The sequence below is a fragment of the Astatotilapia calliptera genome, chromosome 12 (assembly GCF_964374335.1).
Source record: "Astatotilapia calliptera chromosome 12, fAstCal68.1, whole genome shotgun sequence".
Lineage (NCBI taxonomy): Eukaryota > Metazoa > Chordata > Actinopteri > Cichliformes > Cichlidae > Astatotilapia > Astatotilapia calliptera.
Window position 1 is genome coordinate 22,718,639 of NC_137433.1, and position 12,341 is coordinate 22,730,979.

The window sequence follows — 12,341 nt, forward strand, 5'->3', positions numbered from 1 at the left end:
ACGTCAGGCACCTGACTTGTACTCTTTATTAAATAATTATCTCTTTATTGAAAATAACCATAAATAGAAGAAACAGTTGTATTTTTTTTCCTAAAGCACATCTCAGACTATTTACATCTGACACTCTATGAACTCCGTGGCTCTGCTGACTGTCCTGAGTAAATAAGGCACTTACATGCGTCTCAGTGTTAGAGCAACCGTTTCTAAACATTATGAAATCACAAAACCGGGCTAAAGAGCATCCTTATCAAACTATTACATGGGGATACATTTACATACATTAAAGCACTCAGATCATATGTCTATTTAAATAAGTAGTTCACACAACAGGTCAGTTACTTGCTACTAATTTTCACTTTCTCATTTCCACTGTAATGTATCATTTACAGCAAATACTAAAAAACTACAAGGGAAACTAAAGCATCTAAACACAATTTCATGTTAGTATGTCTGGTACAGGATGTTTGTATTCTCTCTTTTTTGGATCTCCCTTGTTAGAAATGAAACAATTTCAAATTGCTTCTTTTTTGGTTTAAGCTTGATTGATAATTAGATTCTTTTCTATTTCGGCTTTCCTCAGGTCTTCTCTTGTATGCATTTGCTCCTGTGCTGTATGCAACCTTTCTACACCAGGTTGAACTCCTTGAGGTTGTGCCTGAGGATGGTGTCTTTGACGGCCACGAAGACAAAGCGGATGTTTTCTGTGTCTGTGGCGCAGGTGAAGTGAGAATACAACGTCTTGTCCTTCTCCGGGTTTTGTTCTTGGTACATTTTTAGGATGAATTCTTGAGCTGCTACTTGATCCTGCTGAGGTCCTGCAATTCAGGGTTGATATTATTTAAATATGTCAGTAAATTCAACATACGCTCACCAGACACTTGATTGGGTAGACTTGTTCAACTGCTTGTTAATGCAAATATATAATCTGCCAATTACATGACAGGAACTCAATGCATTTTACGACCTGCTGAAGTTCAAACTGAGCATCAGAATGGGGAAGAAAAGTGATTTAAGTGACTTTAAATGTTGGTACCAAACAGGCTGGTCTGAGTATTTCAAATTTACTGAGACACAACCATCTGTAGTGTTTACAGTGAATAGTCTGAAAGTGAAAAGATGATCTGTGAGTAGCAGTCCTCACAGAGGTCAGAGGAGAATGGCCAGACGCGATGATATAGTAACTAATGGTAATTAACTACTGATTTCAACCGAGGTATGCAGAAGAGCATCTTCTGAAGCAGATGGTCTACAGCAGCAGAAGACCACACATGGTTTCACCTCTTGTCAGCCAAAAACACCGAACCAAAACTGAAATTCTAAGTCTTGATACTTAAAGATTAAAAATGTGTTAAAAAAAAACCAATCAGTTATTTTATTTTGAACAAATTATGGGTTTTTAATGCAGAACAAATTTGGTGATTTTCTTGTGGGCTTGTATCAAGGAGGGAGGGGCGGAGCTTAGACTAATGATTGCCAATGTGGACCAAAATTCCTGCTGAATGTTTTCAGCTCCCTTTTAAAATCTCAGCCATGAAGAATTAAACCAATTCTGATGGTAAAGGAGGTTCAACCTGGTACCAGCACAGTGTACCTAATATAGTGTCAGTTGAGTATTTTTAGTCTATTTCAACACTTCCATAAAAATGAGTACCGTGCAGCGATTGTATGATGAAGGACTTAATTAGATCAGCTAAGTAATTACAAATCTTGTGGTGGAATAAGAGCTGAAATCAAGATGAGCATTCACTCAGTCTAACCTGTGAATTCAGGGAAGTAGGTGGATAAGTGAGAGTACAAGATCTTCTCCTTGAGGATGTCGGTCTTGTTGAGGAAAAGTATGACAGATGAGCGCTGGAACCAGGGGTAGGTGATGATGGTCTTGAACAGGGCCTTGCTCTCCTCCATGCGGTTCTGAGATGTTTAAAGGGATCAAACACATGTAAAACTCCAGGAGGATGTAAACTGAAATCATCATTTGCTGTGTCGTTAAATTCTCACCTCATTGTCGCACTCAGCCAGGACCTGATCGTATTCGCTGAGTGCCACCAAGAAAATGATGGAGGTGACGTTCTCAAAGCAGTGGATCCACTTTCTCCGCTCTGATCTTTGACCACCCACATCAACCATCCTGTCATAAAAGCAGCCAAGAAAAGTCACGCCACCTTCGAGGTCGGTGCCATGCCTGTGGCCAGTTCCAGTGCTGCTGCTATTATTTTGGTTCATAGAGTATTTCAAAGTAGAATGGGAGGCAGAGCCTTCAGCTTTCAGGCCCCTCTTCTGTGGAACCAGCTCCCAGTTTGGATTTGGGATACAGACAGCCTCTCTACTTTTAAGATTAGATTTAAAACTTTGCGTTTTGATAAAGCATATAGTTAGGGCTGGATCAGGTGATCTGTTAGTTATGCTACAATAGGTCTAGGCTGCATTGGCTTCCCATGAAGCACTGAGTGTTTCTTCTTCACTTACCTTTTACACATGTAAGGTGTCTACCTTAAGATATAAAGCACCTTGAGGCGACTGCTGTTGTCATTTGATGCTATATAAATTCAACTGAACTGAATTGAACTGAAACTCAGAAGATGTCAATATGCACCTCACCTGAAAATGACATTCTCCATGTCAAAGGGGTATTCAATGATACCAGTGGTTGGGACTCGGACTCTGAGGATGTCCTGAAGGTCAGGTATGTATGAGGGCTGTGAAATCCGATCCAGATCTGTGAGATAGCTAAAAAGAAAAATATGCAGGGAGAAAAAAAAACACTAAGAAAGGAAAAATACAGAAAACACGTAGAAAACTTAAAATGTAAACCAAATGCATGTAGCTACATGAGAGTTCACTCACTGGTGGGACTCTCAAGGGAGATGAAGACTTTGCTCCAATGCAAGAGAACAAATACTTTTTGTTTTAGCTTCGATCAAATTTGCATTTCCCAAAATAGTAAAAACAGCAAGCCGAAAAGAAGCTCTTCTCTTTTTATTGCCATCGTTCGTGGCAGTGACAGAGACTATATTCAGCAAGATTTTTGTTCTTCTATCAGCAGGCACTCATCTATGTGGTCAGAAGGGACTCCTCCTTCTGCATGAATATTATACTCATTTAATAATCCTGTCAATATAATTTGATCTGCGCACACTGTTAAAGATCATAAATGCCTAATTCTCACTATTTGGTGGAGTCGGACAGCTGGTACTCCCTGCGCCGATCATAGCACTCCTGTATTCCAGGATCATCCCACAGACTCTTGACAGCCATGGCGAGGTTGCTATCTAAGTCCTCCACCTTATCCACCTCCACCTCCAGGACTGCGCTGGCATGGCTCTATGGACACACCGAGAAGACAAAAAGACAGTGAGGTAACAATGAGGTAACCATCCATCAAGTCTTTATTGTAAAGGACTGGAACAGAGTCAGTCTGCCTGTACCTGGTTCTGGGGATCAGTGAAAGATATACCAAGAGCCTCCATAGCTCGGACCATTGTCTGCATGGACGTGTAGATGTTCTGGTACACCAGCTTGGCATAGCTCCTTTTGTCCTCGTCTGTATATCCTCCTCCATGGATAATCCTCATTTGTTTGATAAAGGTGCTCTTTCCACTCTCTCCAGTGCCTGTGAGACACATTGAGGATTAAACTCAATAATAGATTTATTTGGTCAACAATTTTTTGCCTCGTTGCAAATTAACATTCTGCAAATCAAACCAAAGTAAACATCTGCTGGCTGCGTGAGCAGACAGGAATGCAGTTTTATGTCTAAGGTCTGTTTTTAAAAATCTGCATTCACGTGACAGCCTGTTTCTCAGCAGTGCTCATCGGTGCAGGATTTGACCATTTTAATTGTCATGTTTCTGAATTTTAAAGAAATCATGCTGATGAGTCAGTTACGACTGCTTTCATTGTCTTGATTTTGATGCCAGACAACAGGTTCTCATAGTACCTAGAAGTATTTAAGTATCAAAACCACCAGTAATAACATTAGTCTAACTACAGCTATAAAGAGGAAGAAAACAAATGTTAAGTATAAGAAAATTAGAGTACTTATTGTACAAGCAGATTATATCATTATAGTATAAATACTGAAATGTGTAAGCATCACTTATGTGCAGGTTGATATGGAGCTCATATGTGTGCTGCTGAGAGCTACATAGATAATGTTTTATTAAACGTATTGATATGCACACACTTACTAGATAAATTCAATTGCCCTATAGTATAATACTTTGAGTGGTGGAGGGATGTTTTATTTTGTCATGCCTCTATAATTATTTGCCTTTGTTCCCTGCCTGAGCAAATCAACCCCAGAAGCCCTGCAAACGGTCCAGAATGTGGCTGTGAGGCTGCTCAACAGGTCCTTAAAAGGTCCCATGTGACACCAGTGATGGGCAACAAGCAACAAGGTGATATATACCAGTGTTTAAATTGTGTTGATAGGCCACGTAAAACCAGAGTCATGATAAACAATATATACGCGGTGTTTTTCCCTGAATAGTTTCTCCAAGTTTACTGTCTAAACTTAACATAAGCACTCTCTGCTTATGAGCAAAAAAAGTTTAGGAAGAGGGGGAAGTTTTAGGAGTGACGGCGAGAAAGACAGACAACAGAAAAAGAGAGAGAGCGAGTTTGTAGATGTGAGAGATTTGTGACGTTTAGCGTGTTTGGAGTGTGTAGTTAATGTGTTGTCCTGTGTAGTTAGTGTGTGGTGTTGTGGATAGTTTTGTGTTGTGTGTCAAAACAATGAGGCGACTGCCGTCTCAAGGTGTAAAAAAACAAAACAAAAAAAAAAAAAACAGGAGGAGTGATACACCTGCTGCTGTCAGACCTGCAGGTGTCAGGCAGTGATGTTCTCCTTTATAGTGGACAGAAATATTTGGAGTGGCACAAATAATTTGTGTGGCATCTTATTGAATGCAGAACAGCTGATTGTTATGTAAATAGTTTGAAATGATTATTGTAAAAAAGGGGTAAAAGGTAAATGGATGCAAATAACTTTGTTCTTTGCGCACTGACAGAGGTGAGGCTGTGTCCGGCAGCCTCGCCTCTGTCAGTGCGCCCCAGGGTGGCTGTGGCTACAATGTAGCTTGCCATCAACAGTGTGTGAATGTGTGTGTGAATGGGTGGATGACTGGATATGTAACGCACTTTGGGGTCCTTAGGGACTAAGTAAAGTGCTATACAAATACAGACCATTTACCATTTGTTACAGTAAAAAATATAACTTTCTACTCTGATTTTATGTTGTTTTTTTTTGTCTGATTTTAGATCAATTGTGTTAATACAGTATGTCAAAATGAAAACATAACTGTAAATTCAGACACAGGAGGTTGTGCTGAAAAGAATGATACTAAACAAGGCAAATAAACTGTTTTTAAAGGTGAAATGTAGAGGAAACATCAGAAGTAGTCAAACATGGCCAATTAAACTTTTTTTTTAAAGTAACGCAATAGTTGCTTTTCAAGTAATTAATTACTTTTAGAATCTTGTAACTCAGTTACTAACTCAATTACTTTTTTGAAGAACTAACTAGTAACTATAATTAATTACTTTTTCAAAGTAACTTGCCCAACACTGTGAAACACCCATTCTGTCTTCTTTAGGCTCACTTCCAAGATTTTAGTGATCACTTTCGGTCTGAACCATTTAACAGAGAGGCTGTGCCTCAAGAGCTAGAGCAGGTCATTTACCTGTTGTAAGGCTGGTGGTTTGATCCGCGGCTGCTCCGCTCTGCATGCCAAACTATCCTGGAGAAAGATACTGAACCTTGAGTTGTTGTGTGTGGTCAGTGCTAGCTAGATGTTTGACCTTTAATTGTGCTAATTAAATTGGAAATGGACTGGTTTATTTCCAGTTTACTATGGTCAGTTGCCTCCATGTATTAGTAAATTACTACATTCATATGCAAATACGAGATCTTTGAGGTCAGCTGATCAGAGCTTGCTGGTGGTATCTGGTCCAGGTTAAAGATAAAAGACGAGCCTAATTTTCTACTCTTCATTTATCCCAAGAGAAGATATTATGGCCACTGCAAGCAAGCAAATTTAGCTCTCTGCTGCAAAGACACAAACGAAAAAAGTCATGGGAGTCTCTATCCCTCCTTACAGTGACAATTTTAAACTTGAAGTTGTCTACGATACAGTAAAATGTACCCCTGCCCAGTGTCATGCATCCATGCCCCTTCTGCAAGAGCATGGAGTTTATATATACTTTAAAATATTACTGAGCTGCATCCTGGTGAGTTATTACTGCAACTCAATATTTATGATATTTACATTAAAAAAGACCCAAATTTGAATTATTACGTGTGATGTTGCACAGGTGTTGCATACTGTATGCCAGCTGGCAGCTGCCTGGCAGCTACATTAAAGACCCATCTGTCTTTTTATGAACAACTTTTTACTAAGAGATAAGTTGAAAGAAATAAAAACAAGTTCTGTGACAACTCTCAATACCCAGCTTGTCCACGCAGGGACGCAAGCTGAACGATTTGAATGTATATTTGACTGCCAAAGGGACACTCGCCAATATCCGAGAACAGGAAGTTTAAATATCACAAATTGCCCGAAATAAAATTCAACATATCATTCATAGCTTTAGTTTCACCTGGTTGAATAAAATATTTTAGTCAACCTTGCTTAATTTGCTTCTGAAAAATGACCTTCCTTTGGTCAGATGGAAAAATAAATAAAACAAAAGCCCTCCTAACTTCCAATAATTAATTCAACAAGAACGGTGCACTTTTTCACCCTGAAACCTTTCCTGAGTGACAGGATCAGATGCACGCTTAATAACTCAGAGACTCGGTGTGTATTTGGACTCAAGCTCTCCATCTAAAAGGTCTTTCGATTAACTTATATTTCACTAAAACATACTTTACTTGTTCTTATTAAAAGGTATGCAAACCACACACACACAGTCCCTTTCTGCCATGTTACTCTTCAGCTCTTACAGCAAAAGCTCGTAATATTCTCACTGAGATCACATGATGCACAGCCGATTTCGTTAACAAATGTGTTTGTTAACAGACCTGAATATTGGAGGTTGCTGTGTTTGTGTATGTGTGGATTTATGCAGGGATGGGTGGGGAGTTTCACCTTGTGGACATTTGTTGTGTGCGTGTGTGTGTCAGCTCCTTGGTTCCCAGCTGTTTTGCATGTCATCATCTTTACATCTTAACAAACAAATCTTAGACAAATTGTGTGCATTTGCATGCACCTTGTTTACAAGTCAAGTTTCTCGGAGATGAGATCATTTTGGAGAAGAAGGAGAGGCAGGTGCTCAGATTGGAGGCAAATCAGGCTGGACCTCAAGGAGGGAGGTTAACGAGCTCAGACTGCATGTATTCATGTCACATTATTCAGTTAATCTTTGCCCTTGATCTGTGACAAATCTTTGCCATCATCGTCTCTAGAATGAACTTTTGATAGTTCTCTATTTGTCAATATCATTCTTGATTAACTTGCCAATCAGTCAAATTTCTTTTACCATTTGAATTTGTTTTAGTGAAATGGTGCTGATTTCAAAGAGGATTAAATTAAAGGATAGTCAAGCTATAAAAACTGACGAATCACTTCACTGTCCCTGCAGAATGTTCTTCCTCAGACGCCACCGGTAGAAGCTACAGTAGATATAAACTGTGACAACTGACCCCATGAATGATTTTCAATTCAAATAATCTGTCAGATACAAAAAGGTTTGAAACACCAATCACAAAAAATGTCATTCACGTTGCAGTCTGGGATGTCCAAGATATCTTATAGTACGTGCCAGTTTAGCTCAGTGCGTTGAGCAGGCAACCATAAGGCTGAGAATGGCCGGCCAAGGTTCAAGTCTGACCCATGGCCCTTTAGCCATTTGTCTTCCCCTCTCTTTCTCTCCCTCCCCCCACTTTCCTGTCATTTCTTCACTGTATCTGTCAATAAAGCTGAAAAGACGTCTTGAGCTGGACTCTTGACTTATCTTGATTCCTGGACACGTGCGTGTGTGCGTGGTGCAGAGTCAGGTTTTACAATTTCCTTGTGACCGATTAATGCCGGCTACAGAAGTCTCCACAGACCGGCGGCCAACATGAAATAGCTACACACATATAACAGATTTGACCACAAGCCCAAACACAGCTTCATATCTGCACACTTCCTCGATCGGGGAACGCTGTAACACGAGGTGATGGTGCCCGTGTGAATGAATGTGGTGTTAGTGTCATGAGATAACGGCTACTACCACCTGTCAAACTCTGCCCTGTCCCTTTTTTTCACAACTGAAATGTACCTGCCAGGCAGCGACTGTGCAGAGGCACAAAACAAAAAACATGAGAAGTCACTAATCTGCAAAATTTGACTTTTAAAAACAACAACAAAAAAAGAGATCCAGCAGATCTACTGCTACATTCAAACATCTTCCAGTTAAAAGTAACAGAAAAAAACAACACTTCTTCCAAAAAGAAGAACCAAACAGTATTTCAGTGTCTATATATGTAAATGTATGTATAGATATTTGAGGGTATATATCGATATATCGAGGGCATATATCCATATTTGTAAGTGTGCGCATGTGCATTTATACATGTTTATATGCATATATAGTATAAATATTATAATATAATCTCTTGCACTCTCAGTAGACCTGACTCTGACCATCCTAATGAAATCCACTGAGAGCTGAGTCACTCTGACCAGGTAACAAAAGGTTACTTTCTAGATCATGGCTGTCATACTCCTTTTACACTGTGGCCCACACAGAGCCCTGTTTGATCTTAGTGGGCTGGAGCAGTAGATTTATTACCTGGAAAAGAAAACCCTCCAAATCATTCCTTCTTCTGTCTGTGTAAAGACATTTAAGAATACATTAAGTACCTCAGAAAGCAACAGAAACACTCCAATGTGACTCTTTGTTCTCCCACTTTAAGAAAGGAGAATGATGATGAAATGCTTAAAAATGACAGAAAGAAGCAGTTTATTTCCCAGACTTTATCCTGCAGACTGACTTTGGTGCAGCATGACCGGGCAGTTGGTGTCTTTGTCGCTAAAAAAGCTTTAAAAAAATACACTTTGAATGATAACATTTATGTCCTTCTTTTTTGCATTTACCACATTATCCAAAGTTATTTAGGGAGCCGAGTTGGGCTCTTTGACGGCCAGGTTCTGGGCCCTGGGCCTTATGTTTGACACTCCTTCAGTCTGAACAGAGACTCCAGGGTCATCCTTTTTTCTGGAAAGTTGTTTCACTCCACTTTTTGACTTCTCTCAACTACCTTTGTGATGTGTTAAACAAAACTGCTGCAGTCCAGCTGTCTGTAACAGCCTTCAGTGAGCTGAGAAAATGGTTTTCTTTTAAAGCAAATGAATGTTGGCTTGCAGGCAGAAACATAACGCTGTGTTTTGAGTGAAATGATCTGCTAAAAGAACAGTTGGTAAAAACCAATAGCTCGTGCTCCGTGATGCATTTGCATGACGTTTGCATGAAATGCGCCCGCAGCAGCTAGTTATGGCTTTCAAACACACCACTGACCGAGGCGTGGATGGCGACTGCGTTCCTGAAGTGCTCCCACACTGCTGCAGTAAAATGCGCCTGATACATGTTCAGCAAGTTTCCTCTGGATCGGGAAGCCGCTTCCATAAACTTATATAACCCTAGAACAGGGCAACCCCCCTATATTCAGGAAGAGTGTGTGTGTGTGTGGGGTGAGGTTAAGGCTCTATTACCACGCCTTAACGCTTTCCACAGGTCATCACGAACAGGACTGTGTAAAAGTGTTGTAAAGGAAAGAAACGGATATCATTTTGAACGATCCGTTTTCTCCCTGTCTGTCTGTCTGTGTGTGTGTCCATTTTCGGCATTTCTGTGGCCAGGTGGAAACTTAGCAACCCCAGCAGACAAAAAGTACTCAAGGATTCAAACCCCCGACCACGCGTAAAATCAATGGCAGCGCCATGGCGCGCGGCTGCGCATACCCTGGATGTTCTCGGAAAGCCAGTGCGCCTCAACTGTGAAACGCTGCTCATGACTTGAATCCTCTCATGTAGACACACGTGTCAATGACAAAATGTAGCGTGCTGGATATAATACCCACTCCTTTCCCTTCTAAAGTGTGCATTCTTCTTACATATGACTAAATGAATACTAGTCGACAGGCGTCAGAGCTCTGTCCCACCTGCCATGATACCCGTGGCCAGGTATGGCCAGGAAGCGGTGAAATGGCAATTGCCGAGCCGTCTCCAAAATCCCCCACAACTGAAAATGAAAACGCCTGGATCCTTCCGCTAGAGGAACAACTTTAAGAGCAAATGTTTTAAAGCTTTTCGTTTGCCCGGAAAAGAACATCTATGACTACAATCAAGATCAAACCTTTGAATGATTTACAGCATGGTATTTGAGAGCATGAGGAGAATAAGGAGGACTCCGTGAAGTCAGTTACCCTCCGAGCTGGTGTTCAGGTTAGTGATGCTCACCTAAAAGCAGCAACTTGAGCTCCCTGCGAGAGTCCTTCTTGTCCCTCCGCAGCTGCTTCTCAATCTCCTCGTTGATCCTCTGGTTCTCTCTGTCCTCCGCTGAAACACAGCATCCAGCCATCGCTGAAAGTCACCAGGTTGCTCTCCAACGACCACTCGGCTGTAAAAATGTCGCAGGCTTTGATTAAAGACAGAAAAAAAAAGAAAAAGGAAACTCAGACGTGTTAAAAAAAATGCTCCTTTGCCCCCTCTTGCACTTCACAACTTCAGACGCAAAAAGGCACAGAGCATCTTCAAAACTGCGCCTTTGACTTCCACAGAAACAGAAAAGTTTGCTGCTAAAATATAAAGTGCTAGATTTCAGGGGTAAGTCCAAAGCTCTCTCTCTGATTTTCTTAAGCATCGAAGTGTACAACAAGGTGCACCACGAGCTGTTCCTATTGGACAAAGTGCTGCAGTTATACTCTACCTGGACGACACTTCAGCTTTATCCTGACGAATCGGGAGGGCGTGGCACCGGCTACAAATAGAAAAGGATAAAATGGGAAGTTCGCTGCCACAACCTGTGGAAACGGTGAGCGATGAGGAATTCACCTGTAGATGAGTTTTAATCGGACATGGAGTGCCATGGCTCATTCTTAGAAGTGCTCCACGGTGTGCTCGCTTTCCTTGGAAGTTTCTATAATATCACACTCGTAATTCATGAGATCCAGGGACAGGAAACGCATTTAGCAGTTCGGCAGCAGGGAGGAGGGAGGGCCCCTCTGGCTGGCCTTCACGCCCGCTAGAGGGCGGGAAGGCCAACAGTGAAGGAATGAGTGTTTTGCACCCGTTTTGTGATCTTGCAGCAGGGTTTTTGAGAATATAAGCGAGGTAATCACAGCATTTATCCACAGTATAAGCAGTCAGTGGTGGCAGTATATATGTCGAATGATCACAAGTAGCGAAAAGTTCACATATATAACGACTAATTAAAATATGAGGATTTTTTTTTTTTTACTTTAAGATCTCTGGAAAACTTTTTCCAGTTCACAAAGAAAGAAGTACTAAGACTGTGGATATGAAGTTAAATAAGTGTGTTCTACCCTTCAAGTGGTGCTTTTAAAAGAAGCAAGTTTCTCCCCGAAACAGAGCCAGTAAACACTTCTCGCTCTTTGGGTCTCATTAATATTAATAATAATAATAATAATAATAGATTGTATTTATATAGCACTTTTCGGGACCCTCAAAGCACTTTACAATTCCACTATTCATTCACACTCACTCACTCACTCACTCACTCACACACACACACACACACACACACACACGTGGAGCCACGATGGCCCCAGATTATAATTAATAATCATAAAACAGCATTCTCTGAAAACATTACCCTGAACTTAACCAACCCTTTTCTTTTTCTCAGAAAAAGTTGAAAACTAAACAACTAAAGTTGTAAATTAGTGTTAGATAAAAAAAAAAAAATCACAAGCAGTCTTCAGGCAGTTTACTCTCCATTTATCATCAAAGCTGAGCATGTAGTGGGAACAGTTTAGAACAAAGTTTTCGCTCCCATTTAAAATGAAGATTGTGAATTAAGACCACATCTGATTTTTTCTCCCCGTCTATCTTTTTTAACCATCTGACAGAGAAAAAGACCTCATATTTCATCCTTTCAGTGGTGAGGCTTACAGTATCTTCGGTCCATTAAACTGGCCTTTGTAGGGTTTAGTTCTACTTTACAAGATTCACTTAAACTACGCTCTTGGTGCTTGCAGAAGTTTGTAATACAAACTGTATTTAAAATTCAAAACCACTCGGGTGACCTGATCAAACGTATTCAAAAACATCGAAATGAAACTACAGTGTAGAGGTGATCACAGGAAAAAGGTTTTTAAAAATCACAGTCGACAAGAG

At 40.6% G+C, this 12,341-nt stretch overlaps 1 protein-coding gene across 1 annotated transcript; it reads right to left on the minus strand.

The window, feature by feature from the left end:
- Positions 1-12: 12 nt before the first annotated feature.
- Positions 13-11,923, minus strand: LOC113033513 (guanine nucleotide-binding protein subunit alpha-14-like). The gene is made up of 7 exons (XM_080309220.1): positions 10,443-11,923; positions 3,426-3,610; positions 3,167-3,321; positions 2,599-2,727; positions 1,999-2,128; positions 1,758-1,911; positions 13-815 (listed from the first exon to the last, which is right to left on the minus strand). Exons 1-7 carry the CDS (start codon positions 10,561-10,563, stop codon positions 625-627), a joined length of 1,065 nt encoding a protein of 354 aa, XP_080165346.1. The 5' UTR covers positions 10,564-11,923; the 3' UTR covers positions 13-624.
- Positions 11,924-12,341: the final 418 nt, after the last annotated feature.